Source organism: Rhinoderma darwinii, chromosome 1, assembly GCF_050947455.1.
Source record: "Rhinoderma darwinii isolate aRhiDar2 chromosome 1, aRhiDar2.hap1, whole genome shotgun sequence".
In the NCBI taxonomy this organism is placed as follows: domain Eukaryota; kingdom Metazoa; phylum Chordata; class Amphibia; order Anura; family Rhinodermatidae; genus Rhinoderma; species Rhinoderma darwinii.
In genome coordinates, this window is record NC_134687.1 from 220,317,860 (window position 1) to 220,339,611 (window position 21,752).

A 21,752-nucleotide genomic window follows, 5' to 3' on the forward strand; every position below is an offset into this window, starting at 1 on the left:
TGTACGGGCGTCCATAGTACGTATGATACACTCATATATGCACAGCTGTCCGTTTTCTAAGAATGAACCAATACTACTTCCTCTTATGGACTCTCCCGCCACATAGCAGTCAATAGGTATTTCCACTTCCCAGGGAGGTGAGTGTACACTTGCCCTGCGGACTGTGCGCTCCCGCCGCCTCACACTCAGTGAGGAGAGCATGTGTAGCTGCAGGGCACGTCTCCCCTGACTCCTTCTAGTAAAGGCACACGCCTCCCCTGTATGAGGAGGGCTGGCCAGTGCTGTCCCAGTCTCCTGAGGCGACGAGTTCTTCTTTCTGGGGCAGTCAGTCCCTGGAGAGGGAGGGGAGAAGAGTGCAGGGAAAGTTGAGAGCTGGAGGAGGAGTCCATCCCAGAGTGTGCCCGGCTAGTGCTGCTGCTGCTGACAGACATATGTCCAGGGCCACCTTGCAGCAGCTCCACCTGATCAGAGCACAACTTTACCCGCACCTCGCACATCGTCATTCCCAGGCAGCGCTATACACAGACGTGGGATTTCATAGCTTTTCTATTCCTGGATCTCTACAGTGAAATGCTCCGGGAGATTGCTGTGAATGAGCTATCGGCAGCACTAGCATTCTGCTGACACCATGGACAGAGACCCCGAGGACCTGTGACTTGTGCACAAGGATGAACTCTCATGGTCTATTGACCGCACTATCTGACCTTTGGATCTTGTCTGGTGGATTAATTATTTCCACAATGGGCTGGAACAGGAATCCGATCCTAGTGATTCTGCTGGGATTTACAACCTTTTTTACTCACTCAGAAGGTCAGTACCCCCGAGATATATATATATATATATATATATATATATACACACACACACTGTATCTATATTTCATGGACCTGACTGCAGGTAGCATATAACTTTCCATGTAGATGAGCACTTCCCTTGCTGCTAGCCAATTCCCCATAGACTTATGTTGTGTAGTCAGATAATGTAGACTCAGCTTGTTATGTCTATACACAGATCATGTTTTATATATATATATATATATATTACACAGTGGGGAATTTATCGATGGAATTACTCTAGTCTTCTGGTGTATTTGCATTGAGAATAATGGGGCTGATTTATCTAAATGGTACAAAGTAAAATTGGAGTAGTTGCCTATAGCGACCAATCGTATTGCTCCTTCCATCTTAAGAAAAGCTTCTAAAAAAAATGAAAGGTGAATCTGATTGGTTATCATAGGCATCTACTCCACTTTTCCTTTGCTTTTAGTTTGGGAAAAATCCCCCCTATTACGTTAGATACTGACGCCATATTTATCGAGCTCCCGGCATTTTTGTAATTGCTGGAAAATGGGGGCATGGCATTGAAGGCTGGGTTACAAAAGATTTGCCATGGAAAGGTGGCAGTGATCTGCGTCAGGTACTGTCTGTCATCGCTCAGTAGCTGCGCCATATTCCTCAAAAGGCGTGCGCTGTATATGGGGCGCAGGGTAGTATGCAAATATTTGTAAGGCTATGTTCACAAAAAGTGATGACAACCATATACCCAAACTGTATGCAACGGTATTGCATACGTCTTCCAGTGTAAAAGAAAAAAATAATAATATTTGGTATATATCTTTTAATTATTTTTTTTTTGCATACAGTCGTCTGGAAAGGGTAGTCAACTATGCTTCTCAATTCAGCAGAAAAACTGTATACCGAGATACTCTTTGGCTAATAGATGTCTATATACACATTAGATGTAGCCAAGCAGTGTCATTATATCAAAGTGTGCCCAATTATACTATACAAGAAAAGTGACTGCCAGGTCCGACCGTGTGATGTCACCTAGTACACGAGACTATATGACATCTCTAGCTGCTGCACAAAATAACAACTGAAAAACTTGGGAATGTGTCCTGTTTTCAGCATTGGCAGAATGAGGGTCAATACTGAGAAGTGGGCGCTTCGCATGGTACAACGGCACGCTAGCTGCGCCAATCTCTTTACTTAGCAATTTCTACACTTTACTGCTGTGACTCCATTGAAATGACATGTCGGACTGCAGTTCCCAGCAGTATACCACAACTTTATTTACCTGGATGAGTCACTTAAAGGCAATGTGTTGCCAGAAAAACATGTTGTTTTTTTTTAAATTAAACATTTAGTGTGTGGGTGATTAAACATTGTTCAAATTTTTTTTATTTTTTTCACGAGTCAGGAAATATTATAAATTAATTCTAATTTATAATACTACCCATTTTTGGTCACTAGATGGAGCTATTCCCAAAATTGCAGCATTGCAACATTGGGTTAAAAGCCCTCACTCTAGTGAGCTCTCAGCATCCCCCCCTCCTTTATCCTGGCTAGTGCCGGGATAAACGAGGGGTTTGAACGGTGTAACCTCCTACACTGTGTGTCGCCATTTTTTGAGCTAACACACAGTGTAGTAGGTTTACATACAGTAGTAAACACACACAAACACGAACATACATTGAAATCTCTTACCTGCTCCTGCCGCCGCGGCTCCCTCCGGCCCGTCCGCTCCGTTTGCTGCCGCTGGTCCAAGTGCACAAATCCGGAAGCCGCGACCGGAATTAGTAATATTACTGTCCGGCCGCGACTTCCGGTCCACAGGAAAATGGCGCCGGACGGCGCCAATTTCGAATTGGACTGTGTGGGAGCGGCGCATGCGCAGTTCCCACACAGACGCCGTACACTGAAGTCAATGGGACGGGAGCCGTTCGCAGTCCCTATGGGACTGTGGCTGCCGTATTCCATGTCTGTATGTGTCGTTAATCGACACAGACAGAAATGGAACAAAAAATGGCAGCCCCCATAGGGAAGAAAAAGTGTAAAAATAAGAAAAAGTAAAACACAAACACACAAATGAATATAAATGTTTTTAATAAAGCACTAACATCTTTAACATATAAAAAAATAATTTGTGATGACACTGTTCCTTTAAAGTCTAAGATTCTATCGGATAGCAGTTATCCCCAATATCCCACTCCCTTCCCCTCAATGGCCCACAAGGGTCCACATAGCTAAGATGTGGGGAGCTGTATGGTGGGGTCCTGTTATCTAACCCTCTTTCTGTCACTATAGGTGGCGCTAGAGAGACTTTTCTTTCTTCTGCAGGAGAGCTAGTTGAGATGAAGGAAAACGGAAGATATTAGCTTTGTGGGGTTAATGATTCTTATGTGTTTACTACAATGTTTCATCCATGTGTCACCGGTACAAGAACAACTAGAACATCTGTATGGGGGTCTGGACTCTGGCAAAGAATAAATGTCCGCTTCCTGGGACATTGTGAGACATTGTGAGAATGGGAGGGTAGTGGGATATCGGGGTGAACGGTTGTCAAACATGAATATTCCATTTTTAGTAGTTAGGCTTTAGAGTAGCTTATGTAGGTAGATTGATCTTCTTCGTTTATATTACTATTGTATGCTATATTTACTATTGCTTGTGGGGTACTCATTATTCTATTTGCCACTATAACAAGTGCTTTGATTATGCGTAAAACAACATTTTTATAACTTGTCATGTGCCAGTTCACATGCCAGTCTTTTAACTAGTACACTGACCTTTTATACACGTCTGTGAACTACCATCCGCATTATTTGGGTACACTCCCTTATAGACCTATCTGGCAACGTCATTTTTGACTTTTTATTAAGAACAACTTTGGACAGCGCCAGAGTCATTGTCCGGTTTCACTAGAGCAACCATTAGTAATGCTGGCACAAAACTGATTGTAATCTGACATGTCAGGATGTGTACCACTACGTTTACAATTGATTGATGAAATTAAAGGGGTAGTTTAGATTGTATCCAATAAATTTTCCCTGCGTACTTGGTTAAAATGGTATTGCCAAAGACTATATCTAGGGATCAGAGCTGTGTGTCGGGGACAATGTTCCATAGACTTCTCTAAGGGATGGTTAGAAAAGACATCTATGTATGTGTTGCCACTGTCATGGACCAGCATATCTAAAAGAACTGTATGTACACACTGATGGCGCTATAAAAGTTATAACACGTTCTTATCCAATTAAAGGAGCTGATCTTGAGGACCCTGGCTATGGGTAGGTGGCAGTGCTTGTTTCTTTACACATGCTTGTCTGTTAGGGCATGAACTTTGTACTTCTTCTCTGTAGAGCAACCTTAGGTCAGGATCACACACAGCGTTTTGATGCAGTTTTTGGATCAGTTTTTTGAACCAAAGCAAGAAACTGATCCAAAAAGAAGGAAAGGTATACAGAAAAGACTGATGCATTTCCTTTAATTTCTGTCCATTCCTGTTATTGGCTCAAAAAACGGAGCCAAAAGCTGCATCAAAACTGTGTGTGATATTCTGGCCTTAAAGGGAATGTGTTGCCAGAAAAACATGTTTTTTTTTTTTTTAATTAAACATTTAGTGTGTAGGTGATTAAACATTGTTCAAATTTTTTTTTTTTTTCACGAGTCAGGAAATATTATAAATTAGATTCTAATTTATAATATTTCCCATTGCTGGTCACTAGATGGAGCTATTCCCAAAATTGCATTGCAAAATTGGGTAAAAAGCCCTCGCTCTAGTGAGCTCTCAGCATCCCCCCCTCCTTTATCCTGGCTAGTGCCGGGATAAACGAGGGGTTTGAACGGTCTAACCTCCTACACTGTGTGTCGCCATTTTTTGAGCTAACACACAGTGTAGAAGGTTAACATACAATAGTAAACGTACACAAACACGAACATACATTGAAATCTCTTACCTGCTCCTGCCGCCGCGGCTCCCTCCGGCCCGTCCGCTCCGTCTGCTGCCGCTGGTCCAAGTGCACAAGTCCGGAAGCCGCGACCGGAAGTAGTAATCTTACTGTCCGGCCGCGACTTCCGGTCCACAGGAAAATGGCGCCGGACGGCGCCAATTTCAAATTGGACTGTGTGGGAGCGGCGCATGCGCAGTTCCCACACAGACGGCGTACATTGAAGTGGATGGGACAGGAGCCGTTCGCAGTCCCTATGGGACTGTGGCTGCCGTATTCCATGTCTGTATGTGTCGTTAATCGACACATACAGAAATGGAACAAAAAATGGCAGCCCCCATAGGGAAGAAAAAGTGTAAAAATAAGAAAAAGTAAAACACAAACACACAAATAAATATAAACGTTTTTAATAAAGCACTAACATCTTTAACATATGAAAAATAAATTTGTGATGACACTGTTCCTTTAAAGAGGCTCTGTCACCAGATTATAAGTGTCCGATCTCCTACATAATCTGATCAGCGCTGTAATGTAGATATCAGTGGTTTTTATTTTGAAAAACGATAATTTTTGAGCAAGTTATGAGCAATTTTAGATTTATGCTAATGAGTTTCTCAATGACCAACTTGGCGTGTTTTTACTTTTTACCAACTGGATGTTGTACTACAGAGGAGTGTATGATGCTGACCAATCAGTGACCAATCAGCGTCATACACTTCTCATTGTTCCAGCCCAGCTTCTTTCACTGCACAATCACACTGTGCTGTGGATCATGCTGGGCTGGAACAATGAGAAGTGTATGACACTGATTGGGGGTCACTGATTGGTCAGCGTCATACACTCCTCTGTACAACGCCCAGTTGGTAAAAAGTAAAAACATGCCCAGTTGGTCATTATGATAGGGCTTCACACCGATTTTGGCAGCAACACGTGTTGCGCTGCCAAAGATCGTTGTGTTATCGCTGTGTCACATGGCATGCATTTCTGTAATGTGAGGGTGGCTGTTGCCAGGACTTCATAGTCGCTAGAAATCCTTCAAGTTTGAATTTATTGCGATGGTTGCGTCAACTTGGAGGTCGCAACGCAGCCACACTCACTTACATTACTGCGATGCATGCAGCGCTACACTGCGATAACACAGCGATCTTTGGCCGCACGATCTATGTTGCAGCCAAAGTTGCCGTGTAGCCATAGCCTTAATGATGACTGACTGAAAAATTGATTTCAAGGCGGAGTTCACACGGGGCAGATACGCTGCGTAAAAGCACGCAGTGTATCCACCCTGTGCGCCGCAGGAAATACCAGTCGAAAAACCGCACCAAACACCGGTGCAGTTTTTTGCCCGGAATGTCCGCTGCGGAAAACTACAGCACTTAGCCGGCCTGATAGCAGGTTGGCCTCCAGTAATTGGCTGCAGCGGTCACATGTGATGAAACGTCATCCCAGAAGGCCGGCCTGAAGGAAGAAAGACTGACTCCTGAGTAAGAATATCATTATTATTTTTTTTTCTGAGTTGCGTTCCGAATCGCTGCGGACCCGCCGCCAAAAAATGCAACAACTTCTATTTGTTGCGGGTTTTACCTCCCTATTGAATTCTTTAGGGAAAACCTACAAACAAATAAGCAGCGTTTACGCATATACAATTGACATGCTGTGGAATAAAATTCTGCACCGCAGGTCAATTTCTGAGTGTTTTTTCCGCTCCGTATTTATGCAACGTGTGGATGAGATTTGTGCTATCTCATCCAATTTGCTGCTACTGTATTTGCTGCGGATTTAACCCAACAAATTCCGTTGCGGAAAGTCTGCAGTATTTACGCAATGTGTGAACTGACCCTTGATGGAATTTGTTGCTGCTTGAAAAATGTATTATTATTGTGGCTTGTAATCATTTGGTCAACTCATGTGAAGAGTTAGCAAATAAAGTGTAGTATGGGTGTTCTGACCATTACTTAAAGGGAATGTGTCGTGAATTAAAAAAAAAAAATTCAAGCAAGTTACTTATTTTTATTAGATTTTTTTTTTTTTCGTTTTTTTTTTGGGTGCACTTAAGTGGAAAGTATGAAAAATGTAATAATAAATTGGCATGTTTTCCTATGTTGGCCACCAGAGCGAGCACTTCCAAGAATTTCAGCAAAGTGAATCAGGCAAATCAACCTGACTTAGTGTGTATACACTCTTAGGGTATGTTCACACGCTGAGAGGCAGTTACGTGTGAAAAGACAGACGGTTAACAGCTGCCTCGTTTCACACGTAAAAGCTCCTCCTCGTAATTTACGAGGCGTCTGAGACGCTCGTAACCCTTGAGCCGTGCTTCATTGATTTCAATGAAGAACGGCTCAAATTACGTGGCAAAGAAGTGCCCTGCACTTCTTTGCTGAGGCAGTAAATTTACGCGTCGTCGTTTGACAGCTGTCAAACGACGACTCGTAAATTACAGGTCGTCTGCACAGTACGTCGGCAAACCCATTCAAATGAATGGGCAGATGTTTGCCGACGTATTGCAGCCCTATTTTCAGACGTAAAACGAGGCATAATACGCCTCGTATACGTCTGAAATTTGGCCGTGTGAACATACCCTCAGGCCCTGTTCACACAGTTTTTTGCAGGCAGAAAAAAAATCTGCCTCAGAACTCCCTCAGGAATTTTGAGGTAGATTTGAAACTGCCTGCGCTTTTTTGTCCAGTTTTCGGTGCGGTTTTTGCCCGCAGCCATTAAATCTAAAGCAAGGACCGCAGGCAAAAAAGCCACGAAAAACTCTTGGAAACGAGCACCCCTGTTTTTTTTTCCTGCCTTCCATTAATTTCAATAGGAGGTCAGAGGCGGAAGCTGCTCCAAGAAAGGACACGCTGCTTTTTTTCCCCGCGAGCGGCCAAATCCGCCCTGGAAGAAGACGCCTCTGCATCACATTGAAATCAATGCGGGGCAATTTCAGAAATTTTATGGCGCTGATTTCGACGCGGTTTCCGTACCAAAAATATCTGTGTGAACAGTGAGTTATGTCTCTGTTTTTTAATACTTTATTAGCGCCTTAGTAATGGCAGTTGTCTGTTTGACAATGTCCATTACTAAGGCGGAGCTTAGTGCTAGCCAGTAAAAAGGCTAGCACTAAACCACAGAGACATAAGAAAATATTTTTTTTTATTGAAATATAAACTCCCCACAAGACCCTCGTTAACCATTTTATTTAAAAAAAAAACATAAATCATCGCAGTAGTCCAACGAATCTACGATGTAGTCCAGCGGAACCTACAAAACAAAAAAAATAAAGTTAGTAATATGAAAAACAAAAATACTTATACTCCCCTACAGCAGACATCTGTCTTCTCCTCTGCGCCACAATATAAACTAGAGATGCAGTCAATGAACTGGGACGGAAACTAGAGATGCCGCAGAAATATTAATAGTTATTAATAATTCTGGCGCATCAGGGAGCCCCCACCACACACACACACACACACACACACACGTACCCCCCCTGCAGCCTAGAACTATACTATATATCAATATATATGAGATTGATAGCTAGAAGGATAGATAGATATTTATAAAAAAAAAAAAAAAGGGTTTTATTACTATTCGAGAAGTTACAGCAGGTTGACGGGGAGGGGGTGGTGACGTGGGGGGCGGGTGCAACACACATACACACACACCTTTTCCTTTAAGATTCACAATTGTTTTTATGTTTGGGAATAATTGTAAAGTGTAAACGGCATTCTATATTTGATCACAGCATAAGCTTTCATATATCATACTGTTAGACCCATCATCAGGCCAGATTCACACAGGGCAGCTCGGTGCAGTTTCTGATGTATGCTTTTTCTAGACAAACCCAGAAGTAGATCCCAGAGAGAGCGAATTTTCACATTTGTGTTTAGGGTTTTGTCAGGATTTCTGGTATTTTTTTGACAGCATGAAAAACGCAGTCTGCAGCACTGTTCTTGCTGTTAATAGCACCCCAGCCCCAACGGACCCCATTAAAAAGGTTTTTCCGAGTTCAGCAAAAAAATGGACAAGGAATAGTGTTAAAATAATAAAATAGCCAATAATCACCTGATAAATGGTTATTTTATCAATTTAATTTTAAAGAGTCAATTAAAAGTTAAATGTAGGGACATTTGGCATGCAGAGATACGTCCACACTGCAGATTTTCCAGAACAGATTTAATTGCGGAAAATCCGCAGCGTATTACTACAGCAGCAGCAGTGTGGATGAGATTTGAGCAAATCTCATCCACACACTGCGGAAAAAATCAGTTGACAAACCGTCCATAAATTGACCTGCGGTGTGGTTTTTTAACCCCTTCCCTCTTTGGCCACTTTTGACCTTCCTGACAGAGCCTAATTTTTCAAATCTGACATGTTTCACTTTATGTGGTAATAACTTCGGAATGCTTTTACCTATCCAAGCGATTCTGAGACTGTTTTCTTGTGACAGATTGGAGTTTATGTTACTGGCAACATTTGCTATACATTGAGTATGTAATTGTGAAAAACATTTGCAAAAACTTAGTATTTTTCTAAATTTAAATGTATCCGCTTATAAGACACACAAAATTGTTGCCAATTAACATCCCCCATACGTCTACTTTTAGATTGGCATCGTTTTTTTGAACATCCTTTTATTTTTCTAGGACGTTACAAGGCTTAGAACTTTAGCAGCAATTTCTCACATTTTCAAGAAAATGTCAAAAGGCTATTTATACTGGGGCCACTTCAGTTGTGAAGTGGCTTTGAGGGCCTTCTATATTAGAAACCCCCAAAACCCCCCAGTAGAGGTTACATTTACAAATTTTAATTTATTTTACAGAAATTCATTCTTAATCCATTTTTATTGTAACACAAAGTTTCACCAGAGAAATGCAACTCAATATTTATTGCCCAGGTCTGCAGTTTTAGAAAATATCCCACATGTGGCCCTAGTGTGCTAATGGAGTGAAACACAGACCTCTGAAGCAAAGGAGCACCTAGAGGATTTTGGGGCCTTCTTTTTATTAGAATGTATTTTAGGCACCATGTCAGGTTTGAATGGCTCTTGCGGTGCCAAAACAGTGAAAATCTCCCAAAAGTGACCCCATTTAGGAAACTAAACACCTCAAGGAAATTATGTAGGGGTTTAGTGAGCATTTTGATCACACAGATTTATTGCAGAAATTATTGAAAGTAGGCCGTGAAAATGAAAACCTACATTTTGTTCAAAGAAAATGTAGGCTTAGCTAACTTTTTCTCATTTCCACAAGGACTAAAGGAGAAAAAGCAAAATTTGTAAAGCAATTCCTCCACAGTAAAACAATACCCCACGTGGTCATAAATGGCTGTTTGGACACACGGGAGGGCTTAGAAGGGAAAGAGCACTATTTGCCTTTTGGAGATCACATTTAGCAGGAATGGTTTGCGGAGGCCATGTCACATTTGCAAAGCCCCTGAGGGACAAAAACAATCAAAATGCCCAAAAAATACTCCATTTAGGAAACGACACCCCTTGAGGAATTCCTCTAGGGGTGTAGTGAGCATTTTGACCCCAAATGTGTTTCATAGAATTTATTAGAATTGGGCAGTGAAAATGAAAACAACCCCTTTTTCTTCAATAAGATGTAGCGTAAGCTCAAAATGTTTAATTTTCCCAACAAACAAAAGAAATAAAAAACCCCCAACATTTGTAAAGCAATTTCTCCAGAGTACGGTAATACCCCATATGTGGTCATAAACTGCTGTTTGGCCAAACAGTAGGGCTCAGAAGGGAAGGAGCGGCATTTGGCTTTTGGAGTTCAGATTTTCCTGGATTGGTTTCTGGTCGCTATGTCGCAAATGCAAAGCCCCTGTGGGACCAAAACAGTGGAAACCCCCCAGAAATGACCCCTTTTTGGAAACTACACCCCTCAAGGTATTCAACTAGGGGTGTAGTGAGCATGTTAACCCCGCAGGTGTGTTGCAGAAATTGGTGTGCACTCGATGTTGCAGAGTGAAAATTAGATTTTTTTTTCCATAGATATGCCAATATGTGGTGCCCAGCTTGTGCCCCATAACAAGGCAGCGCTCTAATTCAGGAGTGAAAGAGTACCATATAAAATTGAGACCTAATTTGGGGATTTACAAAGTATTGGTTCACAATTGTAGAGGCTCTGATGTGAAATAATAAAAGAAACCCCCTGAGAAGTGACCCCATTTTGGAAACTACACTCCTCAAGGCATTTATTAAGGGGTGTAGTGAGCATTTTCACCCCACAGGTCTTTTCCATAAATGATTGCGTTGCGGATGGTGCAAAGTAAAAATTGTTAAAAGGGTTCTCCCGGATATGGTGATGCCATATATGTGGAAGTAAACTGCTGTTTTGGCCCACTGTAGGGTTCAGAGTGGAGGGAGCGCCATTTGGCTTTTGGAGCGCGGATTTTGCGGGGGCATATGTAAGCTAGGCAGAGTACATCAGGGGCATAGTCTGGTGGTATAATAATGGGGTAAAAAAAAACAGTAAATTGATCCCATAGATGTGTGTTACGTTGTGACTCAATCCTTTCTGCACAGGCCAGTGTCGCACTGATACATGGTGTCCATTCTTATCTCCCTTTTAGTACACGCTCTGCACCTTTGCAGTATGGGGAATTTTGCTGGGAAGCGTTGGCCTGGTATAATACGGGCGCCCTTGCTTCCAGCAGATATGTTTGAGTTCTACCGTTCCTGGTTCCCTAATTTTAGGGCCTTGATAATTCGCCCCTTTGAAACAGAAGAAATATTCCCCTTGGGCCTGCACAACTATTTTCTATTTCCTGACTTATTGGAGCCTTAACTTATTTTATTTTTTCATAGATGTAGTGGTATGAGGGCTGTTTTTTTGCGGGACGAGCTGTAGTTATTATTGGTACCATTTTGGCATACATGCGACTTTTTGATCACTTTTTATCCTATTTTTTTTGGGAGGCAAGGTGACCAAAAAACTGCAATTCTGGCATAGTTTTTTAGGTTTTGTTTATACAGCGGTCACCATGCGTTATAAATTACATGTTAACTTTATTCTGCGGGTCAGTCTGATTCCAGCGATACCTAATTTGTAGCACTTTTTTATGTTTTACAACTTTTTGCACAATAAAATTTATTTTGTTAAAAGAATGTATTTTCTGTCGCCAAGTTGTGAGAACCATAACTTTTTAATTTTTTTGTCGATGGAGCTGTATGAGGGCTCGTTTTTTGCGAGACGAGCCATGTTTTTTTTAGGTACCATTTTTGGATACATGCGACATTTACTCTTTTTAGTCCAATATTTGTAGGGCAAAGTGATCAAAAAACAGAAATTCTAGTTTTTTATGGGGCTTTTTTACGCCGTTCACAGCGTGGAATAAATAACATAATATTGTTATAGCTCAGGCCGTTATGGTTGCAGCGATTCCAAATATGTGTGGTTTATTTTTATTTTTTTAATAATAAAGGACTTGATACGCAGAAAGGGCGACTTGAGGACTTGAAACTTTTATGTTTAAAAACTTTTTGTAACTTTTTTTTTTTGGAGGTCCAACTGTCTGATTTTTGTTTTTTTAATACATTACACTAGTGCAATGTATTAGATCTGTCAGTCATTCACTGACAGCAAGCCGAGTAGGCTCCACCTCCTGGTGGGGCCTAATCGGCTTCTGTAATGGCAGAGCAGGAGGCCATTGCTAGCAACCTCTAAGATGTAGCGATTGCTTTCGATCCCTGCATCTAAGGGGTTAATGGCAGGGATCGGAGCTAGCTCCGGTTCCTGCCGTTACAGGTGAATGTCAGCTGTAACATACAGCTGACATCCACTGCTGATGGCGCCGGCTCAGGCTGATCCACTGCTGATGGCGCCGGGAAGAGGTTAATCTGCAGCACGTCAACGAAAACATTGCTCTTTTGTTCCCGCAGCAGATATTCAGCCTGAATTTTGGTGCCATTTTGCTTTTTGGTCGGAATTCCCTGCAGGTTCTAGGTCGGATATGCGCAGCGTATCCGACCTGTGGGAACATAACCAAAGGCTAAGTTCACAAGGGATACACAGCGTATCCACCACAGCAGCAGCTGGGAATTCCAGACGAAAAAAACACACCAAATTCTGGTGCAGTTTTTCGCCCGGAATGTCTGATGCCGAAAAATGCTGCATTTTGACGTTTCATCCCAGGAGATAGAGTAATTGGCTGCAGCAGATGTCACATTGGATGAAACATCATCTGAGGAGGTCAGCACTCTGACGTCACCCGGGCCGGCCTTCTGGGATGACGTTTCATCCCATGTGACCGCCGCTACAGCCTGTGGTTTGCTGCAGCGTTCACATGGGATGAAGCGTCATCCCGGGAGGCCGGCCTGCAGAACGTCAGCGGTAAGTAGAAGGTTTGTTTTTTTTCCCAAGTTTTGATTTTTGCGGCGCAATCAATGCGATTCCGCCGCAAAAGTCGCAACACTTGACTGTTTAATGCGGGTTATTGATGCCCATTGAATTCAATGGGACATCCCACAACAAACTACAGGTGATTCCGCAGCCACAATTTTCATGCTGCAGCTTAAAAAAAAAAAGAGCACCGTAGGTCAATTTGTCTGCGGAATCTCTGCATATTACGTACGCATCGTGTGGATAAGATTTCTTTAAATCTCGTCCACTCCTCTGCTACTGGATTTTTGGCAATGAAATGCGTTGCGGAAAATCTGCATTATTTACGCCACGTGTGGACTAGCCCTAATAGTGCTGGTATAGGACCAAGAATTAGAGAGAGGTCAACTTCATGAGCTGCTATCTGTATAGTGGTTTTCAAATAGATACAGAAATATACTGCAGTTCTCAAGAGTGTGTGGATCAGAAATCCGATTGATTGATCAATAAGCAAACAAATACAGTAAATTATTACTTTAATGCGACGTGTGAAACTAGCCTTCGCCTATATAGTTATAGAAAGTTGTTGGTTTTTTTGCTCCATTTATGGTACATCTACTGTTGTCAAAAGAGCAGCAGACGCTTATAACCCCTTTTGAAGAATGGTAAGGTGTAAATCTATAGCACAGCTCCTCAATGTGCCCAAGGGCTCATTCAGACGAGCGTGCAACTCGTCCTTGTGACAGCCATTAAAACAACGGCCGTCACACGGGACACATGTATTTCAATGCCGTTGTTTTAAAGAAGCATGTGATGGGTCCGTGGAAAAATAGGACCGGTCCGATTTTCCTGTGTTTTCAGGCATGCCTCAATAGAGACTAGTCTATGGGGGATGCGTGATAACCTATCCCGCACGGGTGCACCTCGGATGTGAAAAACTGGAGTTTTTCACGTCTGAGGTTGGCCACGTTTGTGCGAATGTAGCCTAACACCGCTGGTGACAAGACTTATTTTAGATGCCCCTGGATTCTGTGGATTTCTCTACTAGTCGTAGCAGACTTGACGATACTTAAAGTAGTTTTCCCATGAGGGACATTTGACATATCTACAGAATATGTCATAAATGTCAGATAGATGTGGGTCCCACCTCCGAGACTCGCACCTATCTCTAGAACGGGGCCCCCTAAACCACGTTCTAGCTTTGTTTGATCTTGCTGACTCCTGGCCACTTACTGATTACATGGTCGGGAGTTATGGAAACAGTATAGCTTGCTGAGCTAGGCTGTTTCCGTAACTCCCATAGAACTGAGTAGTAGTTACGGATACCGCATAGCTCGCATTCTACGTTGCTTCCGTAACTGCCATTCACTACTATGGGAGTTACAGAAACATCGTAGCTCAGCGAGTTACACTGTTTCTGTAACTCCCGACCATATAGTCAGGAAGTGGCCGAGAGGCAGCGTGAGCACACAAAGCTAGAACAGGGTTTAGGGGGCCCCGTTCTAGAGATAGGTGCGGGTCCCAGAGGTGGGACCCGCATCTATCTGACATTTATGACATATCCTGTGGATATGTCATAAATGTCCCTCGTGGAAAAACCCTTAGTATCAATGTTGGTAGGAAGTCAAAGCAATATAAAACTGATCTGATAAAAGACGACTTAGCATCTGATATACTAAATGACCTTCTTGGTAGAAAAATGCATATATTTGAACAGTGATTTGTGGGTACCTTAAAGCATAACTCCAGTGCCATCCTCTAATGTAAACCAATAAACATCACATTCTCCTTGGTGCTGCAGTGGTGTGACGTGGGTGGGCAGATGCTGCTGAATGGTGTCATGCTTATGATGGCCTCACCGTAATGATCACAGGGTCCATTCACACATTGCTGTTGCAGTAGAACGGCATAGAAAAATCGCATCCAAAAACCTAATGCGTTTTAACCGCGATTTGGTGCAGTAAAAAACACGACCACATTGAAAAATGTAACAAACTAATGGCTGCAGCGTTCACATGGGATGAAGCGTCATCCCAGCGGACATGGCTGCATGGACAACAGCCGGGGGAACAAGGAGTAGTTGCTATGACAATGCCAGGGGGTAAGTATAGACTCTTCTTTATTCAATTTAAATTTTAAAAAGGTTTTTTGTATTCTTTTCAGATTTGCGATTTCTGCCGCAAAAATGGCAACCTTTATTTGTTGAGGCTTTTGCCCCCCCCCCCCCATTGAATTCTGCCCCTGTGAAATCCGTTCCAGAAAATCCGCAGCTTATCCGCCCAGTGTGCACATACCCTAAATGAAAGCGCCACTAAAAACACCATTAAAAACCCCATTAAAAAAAACCGCATGTTACATTTTAATAACACTGGCGTTTTTCGATGCAGTTTACATTGCCAGAAAAGTTGTGTGTGTGACGGAGACCTTCAACACGCGTCCATTATATTTTGTTAGAATTATATGATCACTCTAGTTAATTGAAGCTCATACAGTATTTGTGCTGCCAGCTTGTAAGAAGGGTGCCACCTGTCGTGTGGAGCCATAGAGGAATGCAGGGAGCTGCCCTATCCCACCTCACAATCTATTGCTGTGCTCTGTAAGCTCCTCCACACAGACGGGATTAATGTAGTTGAATATTAGGCACTACCAGGACCTGCGGCTCCCTAAGCACTCTGTTTGTTTTACTGAGATTTCCATCCCCCAGAGTAGAAAGAGGGGGAGGGGATGTTTAAGGTCAGGCCGGAGATTGTGCTCAAGTTTTTTGTTTCCCACCTTATTAACTAGGGAGTTCTCTCCAGTTGTTTGTTTTGCCTGTGAATTGTAGGTAGATTAAGGAAGAGATTACGCCAGAATTCCAGAGCCTGCTAATATTTCATCCTGCTAGTACGTTGTTCTAATGTGCATGCCTAGCGGGCAGACAAGGTTAATAGTAGAGATACACTTTTATTATAATAGCAGTTTGGATTCTACGTGAAATATGAGAGTCCTCTGTACATTATTATGTCAGAACTAAAAGTCTAGAAAGTCATTGAAAAACGTACAATTCTATATAAGGCTCCGTTCACACATTGTTTTGTGCTGATCTAAACTGATTGAAAAAAAACTGTAAATTAAGGTTATACAGATTGACCTCAACGTTAAAAAAACAAAACTGACCATGACCAAAATTATGCAGACTGATGCCGACTGAGTCCCACAACTGATACGCCATGATTGTTGAAAAAATACAGTGCAGCTAGGGCTGGGCTATTAATCAAATTAATTAGATTAATTCGCCCTCAAGGCCTCTGACTATTTCCTTTTTTTAACAGAATCGTTGAATCGATTCCCTAGTGGCGTCGTCGCACTGTGCTGCAGGAGGAAGCTCCGCCTCGTTACCTGCCTGGTCCGCCCAGTCTGAGAAGCTGCGCCTCATCTGCTCCCTGTTCTGTCCTGGCTCTGCCTCTACCGTTTCACACAACCGTGATCGGGCAGTGAAAAACGGTCCGTGTGTTGGTCTGACCATGGTACATGTGAACGGGACTCCTGGCATCATAGTCATATATGGTGCTAGGAGTTCTGCTTCCCCACCGAGCTGCTGTTCTGTACTGAGCAAAATGATACAGGTACGGAACAGCAGTTTGGGAAGCAGGTACTCCAAGCATCTGCAACCTCTGGCCAGGGAATCCGCTCCAGGAGGAGCCCATGTTGTCCCTGTCAATATATGGAAAGTGACCTCAGGGGCTCCCTTTAGAAGCGGAGTACCCGGCAAGAGGAACGCCCTTGACGTCACTGTCCATATATGGACCGTGACGTCAGGGTCTACTGGAGCGGAATCCCGGCCAAAGCCATATATGGACAGAGATATCAGGGACTCCCTCTAGTAGCGGATTTCCCGGGCAGAGCGTCGGCAACGTGCTGGCCAAGGATTCTGCTCCTAGAGGGAGCTACCTACAGTGGCGCTATCAACAGGGGGGTGGTTCTATCTAAAGGGGGGTGTGGCACTATCTACATGGGCTTTGTGGCACGATCTACATGGGCACTGTGGCACTATATTGGGGGGTCACACTATCTACATGGGCACTGTGTGTGGCACTATGTGGGCTTTGGCACTTTATATGTGGGCACTGTGGCACTATCTACAGTGGGCACTGTGATACTATGTGGGCACTGTGGCACTATCTACATGGGCACTGTGGTGTTTTCAGGGGGTTGGGACAAAAAAAACCTGACAAATAAAATCTAAGTTTTTTAACAGCCATGAAAAATGTATGACAGGCGGACGGACTGAAAATGGATGAAAATGTGGAGAGACACACTGATGAAAAACTGACAGTTGACATGTATCGTGGTTTGGCTGGGAAATCCGGCTGACACACGGACTGTTTTTCATGGTCCAATCACGGTCGTGTGAATCCGGCCTTATGTCATTTATTTAAAACCCCATTGTGGGGCCTACACTGCACAGGGTCCTGCTCAGACTTCAGACACTATAATGCAATCTCTCCACAAAGTGCCCGCTCGTCGCTATCTGCCTGGCCCTGATGCAATTTCGACTGCTCTCACCTACAATGTCGTGAGACCGACTGAGGTGGTGATGGGCAGAGAGGGATGTTAGTGCACACAGTTCATAATTGATTATAGATTCTGTTAACCTGTTCCCTGCCGGGGATCACAGAAGTTATAATGAATACATTTTGCCAATTGTATTTCTGATAAAGTATTTTACAGAGGTTAAAAGTTACGTGCAGCTATTACAGTAATATATGTTAAAAAGTTATTTATATAAAGAAAATTATTTATTAAATTATCTCTTGGTATTTTTTTGATGTATTTAACAGGACCCACTGCTGTAAGAGGAGCAGCGCCTAAATGAACTCTAAAGGCTAGGGCTAGACATAGATTTTTTTTTTGTAGTAAGTGATAAATCGCTGTCCATAGGAATGCATTGAGTAGATGGAACATCTCTTCAAAATCGCACCAGTCAAGAGATTTGCTAGTGTTTTGTTTTTTTTTGTAGTAAAATAACTAGCCTAATGCATTCCTATGGACAGCGATTTATCGCTCACTATAAAAAAAAAAAGCTGTGAAGCCCCAGCCAAAGACAGAAGTAGAAGACACATGACCGATTTTCTTTGATAATGAACATTAGTTTAGGGTAATTCTCTAATTTAAAGGGAATGTGTCGCTAGAAAAAAAAAAATATATATTTTTTTTAGTTAAACAGTTCGTATATAAATGATTACACATTGTTCTAATTTTTTACATTTTTTTTACAAGTCAGGAAATATTATAAATTAGATTCTAATTTATAACATTTCCATGTGCTGGTCACTAGAGGGAGCAATTCCCAAAATTGCAGCATTGGCATGTGGTAAAGCAACCTCATTGCTTTATGCTGCAAAATTGGAGAAGACACACACGCTCTACTGTCCTCAAACAATCCCCCCTCCTTTATCCTGGCTAGTGGCAGGAGAAAGGAGGGGGTTGAATGTTAAAACCTCCTACACTGTGTGCCGCCTTTTTTTGAGCGAATGCACCGTGTAGGAGGATTAGATGCAGTGGTAATCACACAGTATAACACGAACATACACACACATCACATAGACAAACATAACTTGCTGCCTCCGCTCCTAGTCCTTGCGTCTGAACATATGGACTTAAGCCACGGCCGGAAGTAGTCGTCTTACTGTCCGGCCGCGGCTTCCGGTCCAAATGAAAATGGCACCGGATGTCGCTCTGCCGAAGACCTTCCTTTTGGACACAGTCGGCGTACGCTATAGTGAATGGAACGGCTCCCGTTCGCATTCTCTATGGGGATGTATGTGCCGTATTCCATTTGTGTATGTGTCGTTAATCGACACATACAGAGATTTAAAAAAAATGGCAGAGAAGTAAAAGAAAGAAAAAAGTACAACACAAATAGATAAAATTTATTTTAATAACCTACTAAAAGCAATAACATCTAAAAAAAATAAATAAATCGTGACACCTACCCTTTAAAGATCTTATCGCTATTCCAATAAGGCTGGTAAAATATAAAATGAAGTTTTTTTCAGGCATTTTTCCATAGGCTTCTCTATAGGACAGAAAAAAGTCTTTGCAAAATAACGGCAAAATAAAAACGCCTTAAAAAAATCTCATGTAAGGCTATGTTCACATCTGCGTCAGGGCTCCATTCCGACGTTCCATTGGAGCTTTCCGTTGGAACGGAGCCCTGACTGACACAAACGGAAACCATAGGTTTCCGTTTGTCTCTGTTGTGCAGGGGTTCCGTTGTTTTGACGGAGTCAATACCGTAGTCGACTACGCTACTCATTCCGCCAAAACGACGGAACCCGTGCACAACAGAGACAAACGGAAACCATTGGCACCGGATCCATTACCATTGAAATCAATAGTGATGGAAACGGAAACCTATGGTTTGTGCCAGTCAGGGCTCCCTTCCGATGGAAAGCTCAGATGGAACATCGGAACGGAGCACTGACGCAGAAGTGAACGAAGTCTAACATTTTTAGATGCAGTTAAAATTGCAAGAAAAATTCTGTGTGAAGGGAATGCTGCTGAGAATTAATATTTCAAAAAAATGTGCTTGCTGACATAAACGCTCAACATGTTACTTCGGTGTGGCGGAGACAAGCCACAGTCTTATATTTCTGACACTGGCCCAGCACCTGAAAGGAGATACAAAGGATCGGCATGTTGAAATCAAACATGGCTGACCCTCGTTTTCCCTGACATTTGACATCGGTGGAAGACCCCATACAACGAACAATTTCTGGTTTGAAAAACTTCTGAGCATCTAATGAATGTTTTACATCCGAACAATCTTCAGGGAGGAGTTTCTCTTCCCTGGAAGACCGTTTTATTCCTACAAACCTTGCTTCTAGCAAATTTACAGTTATTGATATTGGGGGCGGTTTTTATGCATGTACAGTGGATTAAGATCGAAGATAAACAATAGTTTTATCCCTGACCTTTTACAGTGGCCCAATATCATAAGGATCCTACAAAAATAAACGAATCGTAATAATAATTGTTCAGTGTAAAGAGGATTCTGATTAGTGATATAACGATTTGTGTAGTGTAGCCAAAGGGGTGGACCTGAAATTAGCCCTCTGCGTGACCATTGTTACATTTTATATAGGAGCTCTCATACCAAGCCACTTTGATGCATATACACAATAGAACTGCTTATACATTTTCGCCCGTTCTATATTAGGGAGAAGTTCATTTTGCCCTTTTGGCTATGTTGACACATAACAGATATGCCATGTGTATATACAAGAAGATCCACAGAATTCTGAGGCTGACACTGATCTCTGCTGCGAATTTGCAGTGTACGTGCTGTGGATCTGCATGAGGATTAGCCCCATTTCAATGTGTCTAATCTGTCTTGTCGCGGATAATTTTTTCCACGACACGGACAAAAGTCTGTGCTGGTTTTTTTCGGAGCATATGCATGGGGTTATAAAAACATGCATTGTTGGCGTACTTGAGGATTCTTGTCACATCCAGAACGTGTGAACACTTCCTTAGGCACACGTTGCAGAATTTGGTGCTGAAAATCAGCCTAAAAGTGGCAGGGAATTCTGCAGGTAAAATTCGCACCATATTTTGGTGTATTTTTATATATTTTTTCAAACCTGTCAGATACAATTCGCAAGCGGAAACGCAAGATAAATTGACGTGCTGCGAATTTTAAAATAGGCATCGCAGGTCAATTTACATGCAGAAGAAATCTGCAACGTGTCGATGAGATTTCTTGACATCTCATTTACTTTTCTGGTACTGTGTTACGCGCGGCAGCAAATCCGCACGTAATATGCATCTGGTCTAATTCAGTATGGGGTTGAGCTAATTTTTATGACAACTTTTCTAAAACGAGTGCAATAGTGGGAGTGTTAGACAAAAACTGTTCACACAGGGCCGATATGCTGCGTAAAAGTAGACAGAGTATCCACCCTGGAACCTGCAGGGAATAACGACCGAAAAACCGCATCGAATTGTGGTGCAGTTTTTCGGGCGTAAAATCCATTGCGGAAAACAGATTTAAAAAAAAAAAAAATTATACTTAACCCGTCCCTCTGTTGTCCGGCCTCCTGGGATGACGCTGCAGGCCATGTGACCGCTGTAGCAGTCACATGGGATGAAACGTCATCCAAGGAGGCCGGACAACAGAAGAAAGCGTCGCTATGACAACGCTCGAGTGGTAAGTATAAATCTTTTTATTTATTTTAAACGACAAAAAGCTTTTTTTTTTTTTTCTCATCTGAGTTGCGATTTTTGCGGTGGAATCGCAGCTTTTCCGCTGCAAAAAACACAACATTTGCTATTTGTTACATGTTTTCCCTAGCAATTGAATTCAATGGGGGAAAAGCAGCGATTCCGTAGCATTAATTGACATGCTGCAGACTAAAAAAACGCACCGTAGGCCAATTTTTTTTTAATTTTTTGCTGTCTGATTTTTTGCGCAGCTTGTGGATGTGCTGAAAGATCCCCCTTTGAAATTTGTTAAAATCTCATCGAATCTGCTGCTACTGTAATACGCTGCGGATTTTCCGCAATGAAATCCGTTTTGGAAAATCTGCAGTATTTATGCAACGTTTGAACAAACCCTAAGGTCGGATTCACACAAGCGTGTTCGGTCCGTGATATACGGTCCGTACGTCGGCCGCATTTCCCCGACCGAACACAGTGCAGGGAGCCGGTCTCCTAGCATCATA

The 21,752-nt window shown here is 42.5% G+C and overlaps 1 protein-coding gene across 1 annotated transcript in view; it reads left to right on the plus strand.

Annotated features, from left to right (window-relative positions):
- The first annotated feature begins 222 nt into the window (after nt 1-222).
- Nucleotides 223-21,752, plus strand: part of FRAS1 (Fraser extracellular matrix complex subunit 1) — a 457,569-nt gene continuing 436,039 nt past the window's right edge. The window contains exon 1 of the mRNA XM_075861759.1: nt 223-810. Within this exon, the coding sequence (XP_075717874.1) occupies nt 669-810 (142 nt within the window). The 5' untranslated portion in view covers nt 223-668. The remainder of the gene's footprint in view (nt 811-21,752) is intronic.